Source organism: Camelus ferus, chromosome 28 (assembly GCF_009834535.1).
Source record: "Camelus ferus isolate YT-003-E chromosome 28, BCGSAC_Cfer_1.0, whole genome shotgun sequence".
In the NCBI taxonomy this organism is placed as follows: Eukaryota; Metazoa; Chordata; class Mammalia; order Artiodactyla; family Camelidae; genus Camelus; species Camelus ferus.
Genome location: NC_045723.1, coordinates 5,670,336 through 5,694,060, shown reverse-complemented (window position 1 = coordinate 5,694,060; position 23,725 = coordinate 5,670,336). Strand labels below are relative to the sequence as shown.

At 50.1% G+C, this 23,725-nt stretch overlaps 1 protein-coding gene and 1 long non-coding RNA gene across 5 annotated transcripts; one reads left to right on the top strand and one right to left on the bottom strand.

Moving 5' to 3' along the window:
* Nucleotides 1–3,326: 3,326 nt before the first annotated feature.
* On the bottom strand, nt 3,327–16,235 carry IL1RN (interleukin 1 receptor antagonist). Of its 3 annotated transcripts, none has more exons than XM_032469625.1 (5): nt 16,078–16,235; nt 8,333–8,384; nt 6,861–6,949; nt 5,681–5,793; nt 3,327–4,636 (listed from the first exon to the last, which is right to left on the bottom strand). In XM_032469625.1, the coding sequence occupies exons 2-5, from the start codon at nt 8,344–8,346 to the stop codon at nt 4,421–4,423; spliced, it is 432 nt and encodes a 143-aa protein (XP_032325516.1). In that variant the 5' UTR covers nt 8,347–8,384; nt 16,078–16,235; the 3' UTR covers nt 3,327–4,420. The 3 variants fall into 3 exon arrangements, with proteins under 3 accessions (XP_032325516.1, XP_014413781.1, XP_006183654.1); XM_014558295.2 differs by lacking the exon at nt 16,078–16,235 and adding an exon at nt 8,524–8,593; XM_006183592.3 differs by lacking the exon at nt 16,078–16,235 and having other exon boundaries at nt 8,333–8,463.
* LOC116660360 lies at nt 9,971–22,355 on the top strand. Of its 2 annotated transcripts, none has more exons than XR_004315799.1 (3): nt 9,971–10,935; nt 17,781–17,869; nt 20,794–22,355. It is a non-coding gene; the product is annotated as an uncharacterized LOC116660360 (long non-coding RNA). The 2 variants fall into 2 exon arrangements; XR_004315800.1 differs by having other exon boundaries at nt 9,972–10,352.
* The last annotated feature ends 1,370 nt before the right edge of the window (nt 22,356–23,725 follow it).

The following is a 23,725-nucleotide window of genomic DNA, read 5'->3' as shown; positions in this document are numbered from 1 at the left end:
TATAGTACTGCCACCTAGTGGTCAGATCTTTTCCCTCGCTCAGCGCCCCAAATCCCGCCAATCTCCTAGACCCTGGGGCCTTTCCCTTCTTCCTCCTCTTTCAAAACTTCCCGGGCCTGAATTCTCTGCCTTCTCAAATTTTCTGACCAATGCAATACGTTAATCCTTACTAATATATCAGGGGCCAATGTATTTATTCACCAAATATTTACTGATCACGCAGAACCTCCCAAGCTGGGCACTTGGGATACATCCTGGAACAAAACAGATGAAACGTTCAATAAAAAAAAAAAAATACAGATGAAAGGTCTGCACGTGGAGAGCTGACATTCTAGCAGGGTGAAGATGGTTTAAAGCTTTTCCTCTCCTAAAGAACATTTCAAGCCAAAGTGAGGCAATGTTAAGAGGGGAGTGTTCAGTATTGTCAGTGATCTAGTGACAGGTACGGGAAGGACGTGGGTTGGGTTTATAATTACGTGAGTCAGCTTAACAAAAATGCCAAAGCTTACAATATTGCTTGTTATCAGAGAAATGCAAATCAAAACTACAATGAGGTATCACCCCACACCAATCAGAATGGCCATCATTAAAAAGTCCATGAATAAACGCTGGAGAGAGTGTGGAGAAAAGGGAACCCTCCTACACTGTTGGTGGGAATGTAGTTTGGTGCAGCCACTACAGGAAACAGTATGGAGATTCCTTTAAAAATTAAAAATAAACTTACCATATGATCCAACAGTCCCACTCCTGGGCATATATTTGTAAAAAAAACTCCAATTCAAAAGGATGCATGCACCCCAGTATTCACAGCAGCACTATTTACAATAGCCAAGGCGTGGAAACAACCTAGAATGTCCAACAACAGACTGACTGGATAAAGAAGTTGTGATATATTTATACAATGGAATACTACTATTATTTCATTCATAAAAAAGAATGAAATAGTGCCATTTGCAGCAACATGGATGGACCTAGAGATTATCATACTAAGTGAAATAAGTCAGATAAAGCCATATGATATAGCTTATACTAAAAAAAAAGACACAAATGAACTTATTTACAAAATAGAAGCAGACTCACAGACATAAAAAAACAAACTTATGGTTACCAAAGGGCAAAGGGTGGAGGAGGAATAATTTAGGAGTTTGACATTAGCAGATACAAGCTACTATATAGAAAATAGACAAACAACAAGATGCTACTGTACAGCACAGGGACCTATATTCAATATCTTGTAATAACTTATAATGGAAAAGAATCTGAAAAAGAATGTATATATATGTCTAACTGAATCACTGTGCTGTACACCAGAAATTAACACAACATTGTAGATCAACTATACTTCCGTTAAAAATAAAGAACAGAAATACCAGAGCTTATACATTGCACGAGGGCTTCACTTTAAACCAGAGGTTCTCAGCCTTTAACTCCAGGTCATCTGGAGACCTGGTTACAGACCTAAGTCAGTAAGTCTGACGTGAGGCCGGGATTCTGCATTTTAACTCCCGAACGCGGCTGCTGCAGCCGCGCTATGGACCACACTTTGAGCACCAAGGCTTTAAGGCAGATTCCTTCGGGCACTGACTCCTGCAGGACTAATTATAATAATAATAACGTTCCTTCTGACCACAGAAGGTTGCTGCAAAGGTTCAACAGAGGCAACTCAGCCCTTTGCATGAGCTCCTTTCTGCATTCAGAGGTGAGAAAACGGAGGCTCCAAGGCTTCGACTAACTCATCCATCAGCACAGTCGCCACCAGGAGAGCTAGGAAGCGGCTCCAGAGTGCTGGGGCTCACGCGCATGCGTGGCTCTGGGGCTGCATCACCTGCTACTAAGCTGCAGCAGGCTGCTTGGCCGAATTACATGAGTATCTGAGCCTTGGGCTTCACCTCCTGCAGCACGAGGGGAGGATGGCTATGGAGCCTCACGGATGTTAGCTGGTACTGTCACCGTGAAGCCTGGAAGGGCTTTCTGCCTAGAACTTCCTCCTTTTAACAGGATTGAAAATATAGCAGCCGCACACACTTTTATCACACTGCAGTATCTCACCCTCTAATCTCACTTCGACCCCACACCATCCCCGTGGGGCAGGTGTGGCTGCTTTTGCGTTATACACAAGGGAGGAAAAGTTGGGGTGTCGGGCCACCTCATCGTCATATTAGGATCCAAGATCCGGATGACATCTTAAAGATGTTCTCCAGCCGGTTGCCTTTTAACTTGCTCAGTTTGGCTTGTTTTTAGCAACGACGTCTCCTCTTCAAATAAAGCCGTGGGTGGGAGCGGGTTCTAGGAATGGAGCCCGACCTCTCAGCCTCCCTTTTTTCGGCTCCATTTCCAGGGGCCTCCAAGAGGCATCCAAGGAGCTCTGTTTGGAAAACCCCAATCCAAGTCAACACTCCCCCAGGACAAGTGGGAAGCAGGCCTCGGGGCGGTGGTGACTTGGCCAACATCACACGGCAGGCTCTTGGCCCTGAGGTACCTGACTCTAGGACACCCAGGACCCAGCCCAGAAGTAGGAGGAAGGGCAGCGCCCCTTGCTGGCCTGACTCTATCAGCCGTGGTATGTTTGATAAACAGTCCTTCTTAAAGTCTTCCATTTCCCCCTCATTGGGCCACATTCAATATTCTACCTGGTAATCGCATCATTTCCCAAAGGCCCCTTTCCCTGACACTCCCTGGGGGGCTGAGTGGGGGACGAGGCTTTTTCTTTCCAGACATTTCAAAATTGTGAATATAACATACGTACAGAAAACTGCCTAACCGCATCCATGCCAAGAAACAACGTGGCCTGGTCCCTCCCAGGAGTCGGCCGCCTCCCAGCTTGCGGGCAGCATGCATCCCCGCTGCCGTCTCTGGGTGCACACCTGTCTCTGCCTCCCTTCCCACAACTGCTCCAGCTGCCTGTTTTGAACTTGATGCAAAGGAATCGTGCTCCTTGCATGCTTCTGTGTGCGTGTGTGATTCTTGAGCCCCACGTGGTGTTTGTAAGACTCACCCGTCTTGTGGCTGCTGCCGGCTACGGTTCATCCATTTTCTCTGCTGTCGAGCATCACCGTGTGTGGACGATTTACGTGTTCATTCTTCCAGGATGAGTGTTTGGGTTGTTTCCATTGGGGGCTATTGTGGACCGTGGTGCTATATACCTTCCTGGCAGGGACACTTGCTATCCTGTTATCCAGGGAGAGTGATGCCCAAGGAGGGAAGTACTCTTAGAGGAGAGATAGCCGAGTCTGGGCCCAGGGTTTGAAATGTCCATTGGCCTCCCCATTACCCAGCACTCTTTGCCCCAAGTCCAGCAAGGCCACAGACACCACCAGCAAAGGAGATGAGTTTTCAAGTTTTTATTGTAAAACAGAGCTTAAGTCACAGGGAGTAGGAAACTTTCTACTCAACACATACAACACACGTTCACTGAGCACCTGCTGAGGGCCGGGCCATGGGCTCAGCCCTGCGGGGACCTGAGACCATGGGGGTCACGCTCCCCGCTCTCAGGGGCTCACAGGCTGGTAGGGAGACAGACAGGCACAACACCTTCCAGACAAGTCTCAGAGTGTCTAAAATGGTCAAGGAGCGATTCATTCCTCCGGGGAGATCAGGGGAAGCCACATCTGTGCTGTGCCTTTGGAGCTGGGGGACTTCTGATGGGAGGGTGGGGTTGGGGGCCAGCACCACAGGCAGTGGCAAGAGGTCTGGAGTGGAGAGGGCATTCGGGGCCCGGGCAGTGGGGTCTACACTTCTGGGAACAATGCAGAAAGGGAAAAAAAAACTAGGGGACCAGCCTAGTATGCTAACTTTTCATTTTTACAGGTTAGGGCATCACAAAAAAAGGAAAATCTCCCTCCTCCGTTCACCATCATTTCACAAACACAAGAATATTTTAATCTTCCATCCCCTTCTAGAAAGGACATACTCTCCAGATAACAGACTCTCTTTTAAAGTTGGCGTAAGTACCAGAAATCCTTATTTTCCATTTTATCACAGACTCTAAGAATTTTGCCCCATGGAGCAGTACCAGTTGGCAAAATGAGGAATGGGAGCCACTTGGAGGGAGATGAGGGATCTGGGGTATGGACGGTGGAGGAAAGGGGAGGAGGAGCTGGGGAGAGGAGAGCAGAGGGCATCCAGGCTGGCCGGGGGGCCTGGACTGAAGGCACAGGTGACACTGAAGGGCTTTGAGCAGGGCCATTGTTCCATCTGAACTTTAGAAAGACCTCTGTGGAGGCAGTGTAGAGGCTGGGCTAGAGAAGGAGGCTGGAGACAGAGTCCTGTTACCAGGGCTCTTGAACCTCCTTCCAAGGGTCCACCCAGCCAAAGTGGCCCCGCTGAGCCCCACGACAGCCGGGAGACCCCGGGGCAGGATGGAGAGGCGTGTCCGGAGTCATGGATGTGCTGGGAGTGGAGGCAGGGAGGCTGGGCGGCACTACTGGTCCTGCTGGAAGTAGAACTTGGTGACCCTGAGGGCCTCTTTGGGCGTGTTGGTGAGGCTGACGGGCTGGTCTGCCTCCAGCGCCGTGCAGAGGAACCAGCCGGGGCAGGCGGCCGACTCAAAGCTGGTGGTGAGGCCGTTGTCAGAGCGGATGAAGGTGAAACGCTTGTCCTGCTCCTTGTTCTTGCTCAGGTCCGTGATGTTCACCGGCTGGAAGCCAAGGGAGGAGCAGGTGAGGGCTGAGGGGCAGAGAGGTCCCTGCACTCCCCCTGCCACCCCTGTGACAGGGCCCTCCGGCTGCCCAGAGTAAGTACTGGAGAAACGCCGGCCTGGAGACCCCTGCAGGACACCGCCTGTCCTTTTAGGACAGCCTTGCTGCAAAGAGGCTGTCCCACTGTGACACTTAATTTGGGGAAATCTGGCCACTCCAGCCCTGGGCAAAAACATTCAGCAAACACGTGACCATCAGCAGAGGCCAATGCTCTGTCGTGCCTGCACCTCTGAGAGCAGGGAGTAGAGAAGATGGGGCGTTGTTGCAGCCCATTTGACACATTACACACAATAACCTGGTCATTCCTGCCCCACACGGAGCAGGCAGTCACTCTCCAAAACAGTGCCGTCTTTTCCCAGGGCTGGCCGCCTGTTCATACTGCACAGGACCAAGGAATCCAGGGCCCTGGCTGGGGTCTCAAGTCATGGGTTTGAGTAGATAAGGGTTGGAAGAGAAAGGTCATGAAGGTTGGCTTTATTGGAAGAGGGCAAGTTCAAGTGGGTTAGGGGCCCTTGGGAGAGAGAGTGACACATAGAGACTGAGGTTCCGCAAAGGAACCACGCCTCCTGGGGGCCACACCTGGGTAGTCCCCTCCTTCACTGAGGCTAGACATAGCCATAAGACTGGCTTTGGCCCATGGAACACTAGCGGTAAGATACCAGCGGACATTTAATAAGCGTTTGCACATTGAGGCTTGTCTTTTTGGAGGCCTCCCTCCCGGAAGCCAGCCACCATGTTGTAAGGAAGCCCAGTCTGACAACTGAACTCAGAGCTCCCTGCAAACAGAGCCTGGAGGGTGAGCCTCAGTGCCAGCCAAGCTTCCTACTGCACGCAGCTGCAGGAGGAACCCCGGCTCCACCATGTGGCACAGAACCGCCCAGCAGATCCCAGTCCGCCCACAGCATCACAGGAAAGAGCACATTGCAGTTGTGTTAAGCCACTGAGTTTGGGGCAGGGGGCTGTTATCTGCAACAGGTCCTCACCTCCAACTGGAGCTTGATCTCATCACCAGACTTGACACAGGCCAGGCACAGCTTCCCCCCTTGGATCCCCAGGAACAGAGCATGAGGCTCGATGGGCACCACATCTATCTTCTCTGGGGAAGAACAGAGGGGAAGTTGAGGTTGTAAAGGAGAGGAGACAGAGGTGGTGAAGAGAGCAGCCTGGACTCTCCCTGGGAGTTTTTCTGGCCCCCTAATCAAAACCCCAAGGTTAGAAGGACAGCGAGGCCCCACCTTCCTGGTCTGCATCCAAACAGGTTCATGCCAAGCACACTCTCTAGCTGTCCTCAAAGACCGAGGCCCCTAGATTCTGCCCCAGGTGCTTTCCAGCCTCCCCTCCCTTCCCCTGGGCACCTGCTCTCCAGGTCAACAGGGCAGGGAACACAGCACCCAAGGTCGGGAGTGGGGCTCCAGGGCTCACCCCCTAGAAGCTGGGGTAACTCTGAACATGCCTCTTCCCCTCAGTGGTCTCCATGCCCTCACGTAAGAGGGAAAATCTCAGCCTCTCTGTGCTTTAGGGTCCTCTTTAAGGAGAAATAGCAGAAGGACAGGAAAGGTGGGTCTCGCACCCTTTGAGAGCAAGGCAAGGGGAGGGGACAGTGGGATGCAGATGATGTCGTTCTACAATAGCACACCAGCCTGCAGGGGTGAGAAGGCACCTGGGAGCCAGTGCTGAGAAAACCCCACACTGAGTCACCCAACTTCCCTCCTTTTACTAAAGGGAAAGCTGAGGAGCAGCGTGGGTGACCCTTGTTGCAGTTCATCCAGCTTGACGTGGATCCAGAGCATGACAATGTGGTGTCCGTGAGTAAGGGACAGAAGCCAGCCTTGTCTGTGGTGTATTAATTTTGGGTAGGAGGGACAGTTTGAACACAGAGGAATACGGGGGCTTCCTAGACACGGGGGAAGGACAGAGCTGCTCCTGTCTTCTGGGTCCTGCCCCTTCAAGCTGTGGCCCTGGGAGCACTGTGCCTGTAGGTGGTGGCTCCCAACCTCGGCTCCACCCCTCTCCGCCTTCTTAGGCTGCCCTCCTACGCATCCTTCAGTTTCAAACTAGGCCACAAAGAACCAACAGGGGTTAGGACATCACACATAAAGGTCTCAGGGTCAGAACACAGCGCTGCAGACCCCAGGCAAAGTGGCCTTCCTGGCCACCACTCACCTTCTAATTTAGTATTTGGTCCTTGCAAATATCCAGCAACTAGTTGGTTATTCCTCAGGTAGAAGGTCTTCTGGTTGATATCCCAGATTCTGAAAAGCAAAAGGACCCCGCCATAATGAACACACGCTGTGTGCCCAGCCCTGTGCTCAGCCCCTCCCTGTGTTCCCCAGAGTTCGCCCAATCTGGGTCCAGCCTTATGCTGGGGGTGCAGATTTTAACCGACCCATAGCATGGATGTTGAGACTGAGGTCAACACTGGTTAAGAGACAGGTCCAGCTCCCACAGCTGGTAAGTGGTCCACTTGCCTCCGACCTGCTCCTCGCCTTCCCAGAGCAACCGCCTCCTACTGCAGCAAAGCACCACCCAACAGAACTTTCTAGGGTGCAGAGTTGTTCTATATCCGCTCCGTCCAATGTGGTAGCCACCAGCCACATATGGCCAATGAGTTCTTGAAATGTGATGTGACTGAGGATCTGAATTTTTTTATTTTATTCTATTTTTATGAATTTAAATGCAAATTCAAAGAGTCATCAGGTGGCTTTGAGGAGCCGGGGAGCTCGGTGACAGGGGATCCGGCCAACTGTAAATTTCTTTGCACACGTGAGATTTGATCTTTTGCGATTATTCTTCATTCCTGAACGAGTTTAATCCCATCTGAAGGGATTGAGCATCCTTACTTACTCCGGGGGCATCTCCTGAGCTCCCAGCCCACGGGAAGAGGCCGAGGCAAACCCCCGTGAGGCGCAGTTCGCACATCTGGGAAGGGGAGGAACCCAGCCTGCAGCCTCAGGGCAGAGAAGCTCGGAGTTGGAGGGTGAGGTCACCCCAACACGGCTTCAGTCCAGGGATATCCCAGCCCAGAGGGCACACGCAGACAGTGCTCTGTTTTTATCAGCATCACAGCCTCCTATTTTAACAATGGTGACATCTCACAAAGTTCCTGACCCAGCTTTTAACCATCCCAATCATTTTCAGGCACTTGCCCACTGACAAAACACTGTTACATTGTTATTCGTGCATTTGACCTTCATGACCATCCTGTAAGGCTGGCAGGGTTAGCATAGCCCCATGTCACCGATGGGGAAACTGAGGCCCCAGGGGAGCAGGACCTCCAACTATCAACACAGACAGGCATTGTTCACACACAGTCTGGCGCTCTGGGCTGTGCCCTGCCCTCGGCGTCCCTCTCAGCCCAACACACTCTGCCAGGTCCTAACCCCAGCGTCGTGGCTCCCGGACACGTGTCTGTCACTCATCACCTCGCCATGGTCTCTGGGAAAGCAAGCCAGGCCTCCAGCCGAGCTTTGCATATCTGGGATAGTTCAGAATACAAGCCTTGAGGACCTGGCATGTAGCAGCCCCGTACCTGAAACATGAGCATCCCAGGACCAAACCCAGCTTTCAGGACCTGCAGATGGCTGTGTCCCCGTTCCCCACCCGTCAGGCCCTACCTCCGGGGGCATCAGCCTTACCTGAAGGCCTGCATCTCGCAGGGTCTTTTTCCCAAGGGATGGCCGGCTGTCTCTGAATGAAACAGGAAAAGGAGGAGAGAGATTAGGTAACTGTGGGGACCCTTGCGGATTTCCATCCTGAGGCCACGAGGCAACGGGAGACTGCCATGCCGGACCCAGGGGAGCTGCTTATAAAGAAAATAGTCGCTCACCCAAACCAGGCTGTGGCCGCCCTGTGCTCTGTGAGAAGCGGAAACGCCCTCACATTTCCAAAACGAGAAACCTTGCTGTTGTCACTTTCAGCCCTGCTGAGTGTCGCAACGGGGGTGTCGTAACCCATTCCCTCCCCTTTTCCTCTGTGCAATTTCCCCAAAATTGAGATTTCTGTTTCCCCTTCACTGAGTTCCTGGGAAGAAGGACCCATGAAAACCAAATCCTCTCATCTGCCTGACAGGTCTCCTGAGACTTTGAAAAAAAGAGATTGGAGGAGAAATGTCCCCTCCCCCAGTAAGCCAGGTGGCGGGGCTCTCAGCGCATGTGGGAAACGCGGGTCACTTCACATCCCTTGACAGAGGGACAGCTTTGCTGGACTCTGGACCAGGGACTGGCAAACATTTTGTCCAGGACCAGATAATAAACACTTTAGGATTTGTGGGCCGAACGTCATTATGACTCAACCCGACAGTCACAGACTACAAGCAGCCTTAGACAATCCATAATCCCACAAGCTAAGTGTGCTCTGATACGACTTTATTTACAAAAGCAGGTGGTGGCTGGATTTGGCCTGAAGTCTGCTGACTCCCGGCCTAGAGTAAACTTCCTGAGATCGGCTCTGAAACCAACTCTATTCCTGTTAGCGACGCCTTTGAAGTTATGGTCTCGGGAAAATGGGGTGAACTCAGCCGTGGTTCTGAAAGGAATCTAAAATCCACCTCCACCCCTTGCAATTTGCCACCCGTGTGACCTGGAACAAGTCCCTTCACCTGTTTGGGCTTCTGCTTCCCCTCCTCATGCTCAGAATGAGGTTGAGTATGTCTTGCTCACGGTGCAAGGAGGGAAGGAAGGGAGGGAGGGAGGGAGGGAGAAAGGGAGGATGTAATGCTAGTGCAGAGCATAGATCTGAGAACTGGATGGGCGCTCAGCATCCTCCTACCTGAGCCCTTCACTGTTCCTGAAGAAGACCCGGAAAGATTCAGAGAGGGAAGGACACCTGCCCAAGGTCACACAGCTTGTCAGTGACAACGTTATGGCCAGAAATCCAGGTCTCCTAACTCCCACCCAGGGGTCATCCAATTACAGCAGCGGGTCTGTGTCCAAATGAGGGTAAAATCTGTCAAAGAGGAAGGCTACGGTAGGAATTTGAAAGTTGCTAAGAGAGTAGATCTTAAAAGTTCTCACCACAGGGAGTAGGGGGCGTAGCTCAGAGGAGGAGCACGTGCTTAGCATGCACAAGTTCCTGGGTTCAATCCTCAGTACCTCCATTAACCAGAAACAAATAAATAAAAATTCAAAAGAAGTTCTCATCACAAGCAAAAAAAAAATTGCATAACTACTTATGGTGGTGGAAAAATCATTATGATACACATAATGAAACTCACATAATGTTAAATGTCACTCGTACCTCAATATGAAATGTTTTTAAAGAGGAAGTTTGCCAATAAATTTCTCAAATCTTTAGAGAGCACCTCTTTCAGAGCAAATGGAATATTTCTGCAAACATTGTATACCCTGAGCTGGGCTAAACGGCGTGTTCGCATTCCCTGTTCTGTTCTCACAAGTTGTGTGACCTTGAGGGAGCTCCTCACCTTTGAAACACGTGCAAGAGATAATGTCTACCTTCAGAGCCAGGGTGTTTGTTTGTTTGGGCTTGTTTTTGTCAGGGCTGGCTGAAGGAGGCAACGTGTGAGCCCGCTGGGTTATTTGCCACTTCCAGTATTTGGTGAATTGGAGTTTCTCATTTCTGGAACACTTACGAGTTATGGGGTGCATACATGGTCATCACGCCTGCTGTAAGGGAAGGCAGCTACAGCCCCCCACCACAGTAAGTTCTCCCCACTTGTCTTTCTGGACTACTCCTGAAGCCCTCCTCAATCGTTAAATCAGCATGGCTCAGAAGGGATCACCGGGGAAGAGCAATGACTTGCCAAGGTGAGGCCGAGGGGCTCCCTCCCGGCTGCCCGCCCTCAGTGTTCCAAGCCAAAGTCTCGTCCGGGTCAATGTTCCTCTGTCCCTAATCCAAATTCAAAGAGACAGATTACTCCCCAAAAGCAGAGTCCCTGGATTGCCCCGTCTCCCAGGTCTGTGCCCTTTTCTCACTGTGCCCCCCCAGCAGTCCTTTCTGGAACTGGGGGAGGGAGTCCCTGGGGCTGGGCTATGGAGTCAGGCACGCACGGGGGCTGCGTCCCCCGTGTCACTTACGAGCTGGTCCACCCACGCAACGTGCCAGAGCACTCGGGGTCTCAGTTTCGTTATCCATTAGACAGGGCCAATAATAGAAGGAAGCCTTGTCACGGGTTGCTGTGAGGATGGAGACATTGCACAGGATGTACTTAACCCAGACCTCGGCATGTAGGTGCTACGCAGACAATAGAGCGCGCTTACGTAGGTCTGCTTCATCACCCCAGGTAAGTGGGAGGGGTCCACCACAGTGCCTCCATCCGGATCCTGATCCGATCCGGCCAACCTGCCCTGCAAGCCTGCTTCATTCCAAAGGGAAGGCTCTCATGCCTGTGGGTCGGGGGAGGAAGTGAGCGGGGAGGAGAATTCCTCTCTGTTTCCTCATGCTTCTGACCACAATTCCACTCTTGGTTCCGTCTCATCAAAGCAGTCGGCCTCCCTGTGATTTCTGCCCAACCGTGAGACATCACTGACTAAACGTATTCTCGGTTCTGGTGCTCAGCCCTTCACTCCACTTCCTGAATTAAGTTAATGACCAAACCATGAAGTGGACTCTGCCTCCGCGGGCAGCACCCTGTGCTTCCCCCCCTCGAGCTCCCAGCATCACACTTGTACTTGGAGGCTCCTATGTGCAGAGCCTGCCCTGCTAGACATCAGAAATGACTAAGACCCTCTTAAAGGTAAACAAGACACGCAGGCTAAGTCCACGTCCCAGAAGTGACATGAGACACGTTCCACGGAGACCACATGGTGAGCCTCAATTGTTGTTGCCTCTGAAGTGCTCAGGGCAGCCCGGCCACATAGGAAGTGTCTGATACACGCTGGCTCCTTCTCAGTTTCAGCTAATGGCACCTTTCAGTTCTAGGGTTTCCGTTTGCTTCCTCTTTCTGTATAGTTTCTAGTTCTCTGCCGAAAGTTACAATCTCGTCTTTTAAATCCTCGGTCATATTATTCATTCATGGTTCCTGCAAAGGCTTCCCCTGATGACTCCAATATTTGAGTCCCTGCTGGGTGTCCTTCTATCATTTGTGTTTCTCCGGTGCGCGGATTGGCTTGCATGTGCCCGAGTCCTTTTTCCTGAGGGCTGGACACTGTATTGCAAAACCTGTAGGGATAGTTCACGGCTCTGGATGGTGTCATGTGTACCCAGACACAGTTCGGTCTGCTCCTGCTGGGCACTGAGGCCGGGAGCACTGCAGCCCCAGGTGATTTCACCCAAACAGGGCTTGAGATGATTCAGGACCGGGCTCCAGTAACCATGCAGGCTGTCGTATTTCCGTCCACTCCTGGTGCTCCAGGACCCCAGCCTACAACGGGGCTGCTTGTGGAAGGCTCCTCCGACCCAGTGCGAGACAAAGTTCAAACTATATCCTCCCCCGACCCCAAGTCCCATAAGTCTGTCCAAAGAAGTGACTGAAAAGTTGAACAGGCAGCCAAGAAGGAAGGGCCTTTAATTCCACTCCAAGGAGCAGGGAATTTATCTAAAAGAAAACTGAATCAGAGGGTGACATGGTCAGATTCGTTTTATTAAAATCATCTTGGGGACAGTGGACAGATGGATCAGACTCGGACAGAGGTCTGGGGGCGATTGAACCTGAAATCAGGGCAGCGGTGTAACACTGATCTTGGCAGGAGATATTGACAGCCAGAGCTCCAAAAATAGTTCTGATTGGTGCATTCGCCAGTTTCTCAGGTGTCAATGAACCATCATGGATGAGTTCAAGCCACCCATGTGACATCACTGAATGCAGAGCTGGGAAGAGATGGGGTCCCGCTGGCTCCAGCACCCTACCAGGCAGGGAGATTTAACTGCCCTTCAGTCTTCCTGGAATGAAATTGTCTCCACGTATTCCAACTCCGGTCTCCCTCCTCTTCAGCCCAATGGCTCATCCCACAGTCCCGTCGCCCTCGCACAAAGCAATCCCTACTGATAAATTCAGTTCATCAGGAAACCACAATGAATGTTGGTGCAAATATTTTCAGCTGTGCCTCCTGGAGCTGCATTTGTCATTACCCAAGTAGCCTTGGTAAACGTTTAAGCAGCTGGCTTTGGGTGGACAGCTGTGCACCTTCTGTTGTAATGGCTTAATCCCATATTTAGATTCTTCAGCCCAATTCTTGAATGCCTGAGTGTTATAATAGCGCACCTCACACAATGCAGGCAGTCGTATTGTCCAAACTCTGTAAATTTTTACTAAGATAATGGTACAAGGACTCCAGTTACCTTTTCCAAAAGATGAGTAAATATACTAATACAAAAGAGATGGAAAAGGATGAGAAACACAAGCCCCCAGAATATAATCTGATGTCTTCTCTTTGTCTGCTTCCACCTACCCAGCACTGCCAGGCAGCCAAGTCAATTTTAACCAAATCCGGTAGACCTCCCTAGAGCAGCAGGTCAGGTTTGGAGACAGGTGTTCTGGGCTTCTCTGCCCACACAGATGCAGCCATCAGAGTGACCAAGTCAGCCCTCCTGGCTGGCAAAGGTCAGGAGATTGCATATAAAGCCAACTGTGACTGATTGCAACTCTACAAGAAGCTTGCTCTCCTCCTGGGTTTAAATGGTAAACTGACTGTGAATCCTTTCTGAGATTCGGAGTCTTCCAAAATGATTTTGTTCCAGCAGTTTCTGCGTTTGATACGGATCTGCATTGAAAGCCATTGTTTATCTGGCTATCTTGTGTTTGCTGAGGAAAGTGTTTGCTCTTGCCTTCTGGGCTTTCATGATTAGCTTTGTAAGCCGCTTCTCTGCAGGCAGGAGGAGAGGGAGAGGGACGGGAACTTGGGGGGAGGGGACAAGTTCGTTCCTTACTTGCAATGCTTCAGCCTCTGTGTTCTACTCTTTCCTACAGACCTTGTTTTGTCCTCATAATAGCTGTGCAAGGTGGGTATGTTTACACCCACTCTCAAGATGCGTATGTACTTACGCTCACTCTGTAGAATAAGAAATCAAGGCTCAGAGAGATTAATCGCTTGCCCCAGATGCTGGCTGAGCCCAATTCTTGTATTGCAGTCCTGCCAGAGAGGCAGCTAACATGTTTTCCTCTCTGCTTCATTGCACAGTTAACAGGAAAAAGAGTTGTATTTGTTCTGATGCTGCTCCTTTTGGTTTGAACTCGCATCTCATAGAGCAGTGATTTATTCCACAATTGCTTGGAAATTCCAGGAAGAAAAGAAAGGATGTAGTAAGAAAAGAATGATTTTAAACCTGACGTAGGTTAAAGAGAAACCTCTTTACCTGGTTATTGACTAGGGTGGCCAACCGCCCTGGTTTTTCCAGGATTTTCCTGATTTTAATACTAAAAGCTGTGCATCCTGGGAAACCCCTGAGTCCCTAGAAAACTGAGATGATTGGTCACTTTTTCATATGAACCCTTAAAAGGTGCCATCTGGTGGCTAGCACTGCAAATTGCAGGCACAGTTAGCTATCAGTCATTGTACCCTGCCAGTTTAGCCCAGTAGCAGAGATGTTGTCCGTTTTATTGGATGAGCAGACAGATAGACAAAGCACACAAGAGTAGCCCAAAACCTCAATAAGTTTTCCACTCAAGGAAAGAGACTATAGCAGATACAATATTGATCAATCACTCTCATTCTGATCAAGTTAATTTTTAATTAAGCCATTCATATTTAATTTCCTCCAACTATGTAATCAAGATATGGTCAACATCTAGTAGCTTAAAATTGTTTTCAAACTTAGGTGGTAGAAAGGATTTGTCCTTTCATTGTCATTGTTTTCACATCCTCCTCCTCCTCCTCCTCCTCCTCCTCTTCCTCCTCCTCCACATGCATTAGCTGTAAGTTCAGCAACGTGGAGAGAAAGGAAAGGTCCACTGAGAGAAAAGGCCTATCCAAGGTAATGCAGAATACGCATGGGGTGGCTCCGTCTTCATCCTTGTCCTCTGCCCTCGCTTTCCCAGCTCTTCTGTCAAACCATGAATCTCTCTAGGTTCTCTCTTCTCAAAGCCCTGTTCTCTGGTTGGCATCACTGGTACCGCCTCTGCTCCTGGCCTTAGATGGAGAATGTGGTTCCTCCTCCCAGGAACCATGGTGTCTTTGCTGGACTTACATGCACCTGTCTCCTCAATTCAATCCAACTCAAGTTATGCACTTTATTTAGTACCTGCGATGTGCCGGTTTCAAATATTTTGGATGCAATCTTTAACGAGTATAGGGATTTCTTCACATTTCACTCTTTGGCTCTGGGAGCGGCATCATCCTTCATACATTTTAGAGGCACATCAGACCATGGGCTAACAGTTGAACACATCCCACTGGAGACTGTTACAGCCACTGCGGAAAGGGGGAAGATTTGCTGCTCCTGGCATCACTGCTGTGGTTTACAAGGCACTTCTCCCTCCGTGATCTCACTAGGTGTCTGTGCGCCTAAAGCATACCCAGAGGTTTGGAGACAGACTGTCTGCTGTCCAGCTCAGCTCCTCCCCTGATACCGGCTGTCTGGCCCTGGGCAAATTACTTAACCTCTCTACGCTCCAGTTTCCTCTTCTGAAAATGTGAACCATAATAGTCCTTCCGCATATGGTTGTTGTGAGAATTAAATGAGATTAACCATGTACATAGTTCGGGAGGACTCCCAGCATGTAGTAAGCACCGTGGGAGTATCAGTTATCACTGTGTCCTCGAAACCCCAAGCTTGCCAGCCTCATCTTGGCATCGAGGAAAGTACAACCCAGAAAGGAGAAATAGTGTACCCATTAGAGGCCAACTTAAAATTAGACGTTGGGTCTTCACACCACCAGTCTCAGGCTCTTTTCTCTGCCCCATGTGTATTTTAACCAGAGGTTGCAAACCAGTAGCTCATAGAGTAAATATTTTATTTATTCAATCATTGCTTTATTTTATCAGAATAGTGCACACCACAAACTCTGATTCTTTCTGGAAAATGAGAAGTTCTGGCCATCTGGAGCTGGAACTGACCATCTACTGGAACTGACTAGCGACGGCTCCTGAGTCTATGCCCCCTCCACCCCTCAGACTTACGGCTGAGGGCCAGCTTCTATTAGTATTTCTCATGGAGCTCACACTGTTTTTTCTCTCTTTTCAAAGAAATATTTCTCCAATTTCCACATCACTATCAACAGTGGGAAATGACCGATGGACACCAAGGGCGCCATGATTTTTCTCACAGCAGGAGGGTTGCCTTGTCACCTGCTCCCCCAGCCCCTGCCTCAGAGCATCGGCACCATCTCCCCTAGGAGGCTGTTGTCCACACGGTGGCCAGGTCTCCCAGACAGGCCTGGAAACCCATGCGCTTGTCATTCCCCTTGAAGCTTGCCCTTAGTAAATACCAGTGGTAGACACTGTCCTCTCCATTTTTCAGATGGAAAAATAGGAGGAAAGGAGCTTACCAAAAAGCACTGGGGAGGGCCCGGGAGAATCCGAGGTCTGCCGAGATCTTCCAGCGTCTGGCTCCAGACTGAGCGGCTACACAGGACTAAGCACCCAGGCCGTGCTTGTTCCACCCATTCCTCCCGGGGCAGAGCTGCCCCTTCCTTCCTGATCACCTGAGGAGGGTGAGAGGAGGAGCCCCAGCCGGCCTTCCCACATACCCAGGCAGGGCTGGCCACCGCAAGGCCGTAGGCAAGCCCAGCTTCCAGAAGGATGACTCAGACTAACAGAAGCCAAACTGGTTCTTCTCTGCGTGAAAATGGAGGTCACCAGTGAGGCGCAGAGCTGGATTAGTGAGGGTGGGCCCCCACCCATCCAGATAATTAGGGATGGACTTAACCCTGTGTCTCGGGCATTCTCCTGGGCACTGGGGGAAAGCCACAGAGGGTCCCTGGTGTTCTAACGGAGGAAGACAGAGAGGAAACAAATAAACACGCTGACGTCACGTGCAGTAAATGCTGGAGGGGAGATACAAGGCACGAAGTTTTTCAAAAGACCTGAGGGGGTGGGGCATGTGCGATTTTAAGGCAAGTGGTCAGGGAAGGCCTCTCTGAGAAGGTGACACTTGAGCTGAGACCTGAATGATGGCAAGGAATGGGGAGGGTATTCCAGATGGAAGCAACAGCAAACAAAGGCCCTTGGGTGGGATCATCGAGATTGGATGGAGGCCCACGTGGCTGGGACACGGCTTAGGGAGCGGCAGGTACCCACCCCCTCCTTCAGTTACCCTCAGGCCCTGTGCTGCCCACTGGCATGAAGCTGTCCAGGAGGCCAGCACTCTCTCTCCACCTTCTTTGGAAGACCCTACCTTCCAAACCTTCTCTTTGCCATTTGGAACGGATCTGCTGGCTAGCTTCCTACCCCTGGACCCGCCGTGAGGGAGCAGATAACTCCGGTATCCTTAAAACCATCCAAGTTGGTGCATGGGAGCCGTAGCAAAGGCTCAAAGTCCTAGGTCCTGTCCCCAGGTCTGCAGCTAATGAGCTGCGTGACCCTTGATGTGTCCCTTCCGTTCTCCAGGCCTCATTCTGATCATTGCAAAGGGAGATGACCCTCTGCCCTACCCTGCCCTGCCCTAGGTGTGGGGCTGGCACCCACAGAAACACAGGCTACAAAATGTTTTCGTGAACTGTGTGCATTGAAACAGGGCCTTACTGCAGGCAATGCCTTAGGGCGAGGGGAGGGCAGGCCAGCCTCGTGGCTGCCCCCAATCCTGCCACCTTCAAGCCTGTCTCCTCTGTCAGGCAAGGACAGGCCAGTCGCTGGAGGAAGAGGTCATCCTTCAGCGGGGTCTGGGAGGAGCAGTTCACTTCCCCCAGCCCTGTCTCTGGGGCCCAGGCTCGTCCCCAGGGTCCCTGGGCTCGGCCCGCGGGGCCTGAAGTTGGGCTGAGAGATGCAGGGCCCCCGTTCTGGTGCCCCAACCGCAGGGACTTCCCAGGGCGCCTTACTTCCTGCCCTCTGCTGCCCAGCCTCACCAACTCTGATGCCAAGGCCTCTGAGCTGGGCTGGGAATTTTTGAAGCCACTTTTGTAGAGAAATGCCTATTTGCTAATGAACCAGGAAACTAAATTTTGTAAACCTGGAAAGTTGGGCCTTGGGGCAGCCAGGAACGGGCCCCAGGACCCTTCCTTGTCACCATGATGCGTTTCTGTTGTTACATCAGGAAGGCCGCTCTGGGAGGCGGGCTCTGGTGCCGGAAGCTCAGATCCATGAACTACACTGTGTGATCCTGGGAACATCTGGAAAATGAGGGTAAGACTGTGGCCCACCTTGCTGGGGGATTGTGAGGACCGAGCTACTAAACACAAGATGCTCAGAATACAGGAAGCATCTCTGAAATATTAGCTATATTCTCGCAGGGTGTGGGTCTGATGTCTCCCCTGGCCTGTGGTCAGTAGGGAAATAGTAAACCAGGCTGCCAGGCAGGGCCAGGGGTTGGTATGTTGATCAGAACACAGGTTGGGGTTCCCCCTGACACTGGGCACATCCAGGGTAGAGGGACCATTGGCTGGCCCCTCTAACCCCCCAGGGCCTGGCCCACTCCAGAACTCTCTCCTTCAGGCTGCCCACCACTCCTCCAAAGCTACAGGATCAGAGCCTGGCCTCGGGCACCCAGAGCACCTGAGAAGCCTGGAGCCGCTATGAGTGGTGGCTTCTCATCCTTTCTTTGATTCATTTCTCTACACGGCAGGTGCTGGGCTATGAGTCAGGGACACAGGGGTGAACAAAAAGCGCACACAGTCCTTGCCGTGACCTGCCGGGGAGGCAGATGCTGCCCAGACGATCACACACATGGCTGTCTGAGCTGAGCTCTTAAGGGTGAGGATGGTTGACTAGTCTGTGGAGCTTGGGAAGGGGGCAGTTTTATGCAGAGGAAGAGCAATGTCAAGGTCCTGAGGCCAAAGGAAGAGGTAAATTTGAGGGAAATCCAACAGCTTTAGAATGGCTATTTTCCGCAGGCGCACACAGAAGTAGACAGACAGATGCAGAAATGAGAAGGCTGTGGCCTTCAGCTGACAGACAGTGATGCCTTCATGTCTCAAAACCTGAACGTTCCTGGTTGGGGTCTCTCATGAGATCCTGCACTCCCTGTCCCCATGTCCCGTCTCACAAACTCCCCATCACAGCCAAAGCTAGCTCAAGCTGGTCGGCCTCCTGTAACCAAACGCTTGAATAATTCCATAAAGGCCAACAAGCAACACAGAAGGACACTGAGGAGTCAATCAACATGAAATTGCAGAAGGGACAGTCCAGGAAGGGCCAGGTCGACAGCAGGAAGCATCATTTCCTGCATCTGTAGAGGCCATCTGCCCCTCAGAGCTCGTGGGTGAGTCCCGCCTTCAGTAGCACCCTCTGGGATTTTGTCTGCCAGGCACGCCGCCTCATCTTGGCAAGTTGCTCCTTCTTTGCTCACCCCATCCTCTGTCACAGTGCATGGGGAACAGGACCTGAGTCACAGCAAGCTGCATCCTCCTGGTGTTGTCCAAGCTGAATCGGAAGGAAGAGGAGCAGTTCCTCGGGCTTTCCCAGCAGCCAAGCGGTAGAGCTGTCAGTTTGAGGTGGCCTTGGTCCCCGCAACAACAACCAACAATCAAGCCCTGAAGTGCACACTCGTTTGCTCCAGGAAGATTCACTCCCCCACCAGTCTCCCCGCTCCTGCCAGGGGCACAGAGGGGAGTGAGGTGGACATGTCCTCTCCAGACTCAGTCTTCACACCTCAGAAAACTACATCCCAGAGTGATGTGTGCAGGGATACAGGCAGCGCAGGGTTTTGTGGGCATGCAGAACAGGGACCCCCCACTCAGGCTTGGGAGTGGGATCAGGGGAGAGAGATGCGACAGGTAGGGGAGGAGGAAGGGGAAGAGGCCCCAAAGTGGAAGAAAGCATTGCTCAGGGTTTCAGGTGACCTAAGTCAGTCATCAGAGCTGGAACGTCGAGTTCAAGGGGAAAAGCAATGGGGAGGAGCCTACAGGGTGATGGGGGCCCTGGCATCCAGACCCCTATCCATCCACCCCAGGGCTCTGGACCTTGGCTGAACTGGGGGCCCTGGAACTTCCAGCAGGGTGGACTTGGGGTGGCAATCTGGATGGAAGTGGGAGAAGGACTAGCAACTCTTCAGTTTGCATTTTCCCTCTTCCATTGTATGCTTATCTGGGCAGGGAGGGGGAGTCAGGGATCCTACCCACTCAAAAAATAATTTGAAAAAAAAAACTGAGTTAAGGTATTTCTCTGTTGTTTGTTTCAAGTCCCACGGTGGCCGGTCCCTGGGAAGCCCTGCCCCACATGTTAGTCACCTGAGAACACTTCCTTTTCTGAGGCCAGGGGCTTTCACAGAGAGAGTAGAAGCATTGCAACCATGGGGTCTTGCGGTGCGTCAGAATTCCTGGAGAGACTGAGCTGCAAGCCAGCTCTGTGCTGGGTAACAGGAACGTGCAATTGACCTGTGGTCTGTTACACAGGATTGCATCACTGGGGAAAGAAGCGTGTGCCCAGGAGCAGAACGGTCCCGAGTCTGGGGTTGCCCCAGACCTGCAGGCCACCTCAGCTGGCAGGTCCCCAGTGCTGGGGGCCAGGGTCACAGACTTGGACCTCAGGAGTGCCTGCCTGTCTTGGTCTGTTGCAAGAACACGGGGCACATACACCTAAGACAGATCAGCATCTCAGCTACCCCAGGAAGAGGGCTTTGTGAGGAGGGTTCCAGGCAAATTCACTCCCCTCTGTGGTTCATGCTTGGCTGACGGAGGACGGTCTTCAAGTGTGTGCACAGAATCTAGCATGCAGTGGAGACGGGCAGGCAGGCAGCATTTACTGGGGGCTTATCTCAGGATCCACACCTAGGTGGTTTGAAGAAAGCAAGACATGCAGAAAGAGGAACTGAAGGGCACTGAAGTCTCATGGACCTCCACCGTCCCCGAGGAGATCTGGAGCTGGGGTGGCCCTGGCAGGGGAGTCAGGCTTTATTCCCCTCATTAACTGGTCATTGGATGCAGGCTTCCCCTGGAGAGGAGATGGGGCCTCTTCAGCTGTGGGCCGTTCTGATGGGGCTGGGGGAGGCGATCCCAGAATCATCTACAGTGACAATGACTAATGACAGCTGTCACTCCATCGTATAGACTTTCTCATTGAACTTGCACAGCGGTCTTTAGAATGTGTAACTATTATCTCTGTTTTTACAGATGAGGAAACTGAGGAGGTCCAGAGCGCTGTTTGACTCAGAGCCCACTTCACCACCGTAACACCTCCTTCATGAATAAAATACAAGATATGTAGTCAGGAAACCTGAACTTGTCATGTGCTCATGGACTGTTCCCAGACAAGCCTTTCTTCTTCTCTGAGATTCCATCTTCCCAGCTCTAAAATGAGAGTCATAACCCTTGACCTACTTTTTACTTCCCTGATAGAACTGTTGCCAAGACAGATTAAAAGCGAACCTGTGTTTGTGGGCGTGCTCTGTGAGGTGCTTAGTTCTCTGCAATTAGAAGATGGAATTCTCATCACAAATGCAGGGCGGCACATGATCCAGGGGACCAGCACACCTGACCGCCTCCTGGCAGGGGAGGAGCTTCTCCAAGGCCACAGGAGTCATCCTGGATGGGATGCTGGGAGCTTCCTGGCTGGCACGCATTTGAACTTGTGTCCACACAGAAATTCAAACTGTGGAGAGTGAATGCTTTCGTCACCTGCAACAAGTCCAGTTTCTTTCATTTGGGGATTGGTCTCAGGCCCTTTCTGGGGTTAATAAGCTACGAGTTCTGATGTGGTTGATGGAGAGAAAGTTGCAGACCCTGGAAGCTAGGATTTCAAGCCCCCAGGCACAGAAGGAAACCCCAGGATGAAGTCAAAGGGGCCCAGAGAAGAGGCCTTTCTATAAAGCCCAGGATGACAGTGGTTTTCCCAAAGAGCTCCGGAGGGGGACCTGGGATCTGAGTGTTGGCACCACTGCCAGTCCGGGAGAGGGCTGTGTGTGTGTGTGTGCGTGTGTGTGTGTGTTTGTCTGCGGTGACTGACTTGGGGTCTGACACACCACGAGGACTCCTGATCCATATTCACATTCCTTCTTTTCAAAACACCCTTTAAAAGAGTATCTGTTTTTTTAATGAGGACTAATTGGTGGTAAACTCATTTATTATTTGTCTGGAAGTAGCTTCATTGTGTCATTTTTCTTGATAGATAGTTTTGATAGGTACGCAATTCTGTATTAACAGTTTATTTTCTCTCAACACTTTGAGGATAGCATTCAACTGTCTTCCTGCCGCCATTGCTATCCATAAGTCAGCTGTCAGTCTACTGGTAAAATCATCTCTAATGCTGGCATTTCCTCAGATTCATTACAACGTGTCTGTGTGTGAATTCCTCTTATTTAAATTTCTTTGAATGAAATGTGTTTCTGGATCTGTGCCTTCATTTTATTTATCAGTTCTGGAATATTCTAAGATATTAACACATCGATTCTTATTCTTCTCCTTGCTCTATATTTCCCTCTTAGGGGCTGTGATTTGATTGCGTTAGGCTTTCTCATGCTGTCCTCACAGTGTCTTGACACATCTGTCATATACTGAATCACCCTGTTTCCTTGTTCTGCATTCTGTGTAACTTTTTTTGGCCTGAAACTTTCAGCGCAGTAATTCATCTTTAGTCATTCACTCTGCTGTTTAAACCCACCTACTGAATTTTTATTTCAAAAACGTTATTTGTTATTTCTAAAAGCTCGATGTATTTCCCAATACTACCAGCTCCTTTGTTATACTTGTCTCTTGCTCATTTTTTGATTCAATTGTTTACACTAAACGTTTTACACAGAATTATTTAAAATTCTGTATCTGATCACTCTGAAGTATTTGGGAGCCTCAATCTGTTATTTTTGTTTCAGATTCTGAGGTGCCCAGATCACTGGGACCATCGTACCTGAAGTCGGAAGTCTGAATGGTGAGGTCAAACTCTTATCTGGGACTTTGAAGTCCACCCAGCAATAACCTCAAAACCCCCTTTAAAAAAAAAAAAGATGAAGGAAGAGAAATAAAGAATAGGGGAAGGGTATAGCTCAGTGACAGAGTGCATGCTTAGCATGCACGAGGTCCTGGGTTCAATCCCCAGTACCTCCATTAAAATAAGTAAATAAGTAAATCAACCTAATTACTTCCCCTCCAAAAGTAAAATAAATAAATAAATAAATAAATAAATAAATAAATAAATAAATAAATAAATAAATAAAATAAATAAATACCACATTGAATTTTATTTATAACAATAACCTTTTAAACATAACAAAACATAACAGCTAAGCTCTTTGTTAAGGTAGCTAAAAATATCAATAATTAAATGAGTACTTTAGCTAAAGCCATATTACAAAACAAAGACTCCCAACCTAAGACAGGTCTGTGCATAAACCTGAGGGCCACGAACGCATTTAAATTTTATGCAACAGGTTAAGTTCACTTTGGGGATAAGGACTCATATCTCAAAAGGATGTATAATCTCAAAAAAGGGTAATAATCATTACTCTGGAGAAACTTCAGAAATCAAAATACACCCTAAGGTATTATTTTGTGTCTTTCTTCACCATCCCCCTGCCGTTCTGGCTCTTAACCTACTCCTTCGTTTCTGTAGCTCCCAAGAGAGACCGTTGCTTGTTTTCCCACAGGTGATTTTGGAGTCATACAAATTAGAAAGAAAAATACTAAAATTCCAGTAGACAAATGCAAAGGAAAATCTGCCAAAAGTTGAAATCAGATGGAACACAAAAGTAGAGAAAATGCTTAACTTCTACCACTAACATGGAAATCGGAGTTAAAATAAGGCATTTACACCTAATAAATCAGCAAAAATTAGGAAAAGCACACTTGCCAACATCGGTGTTGCATTGAAATCTGATGGAAGTGACAAGCTACGTTTACAAATTTTTCAGAAGGTAATTCTGTGACATGTATCAAAATCCATAGCAATATTAAGGGTCTTGGATCCATCAATCCCATTTAAGGGAATCCTTCAACAGGAAATAATCCGAAGATAAAAACGACATGGTTATTTCAGCATAGATGAAAACAACAAAAGATTAAAGGAGACCTCAGTGTGCAAGAAAAGGAAAATTAATTAATGATGATACACATA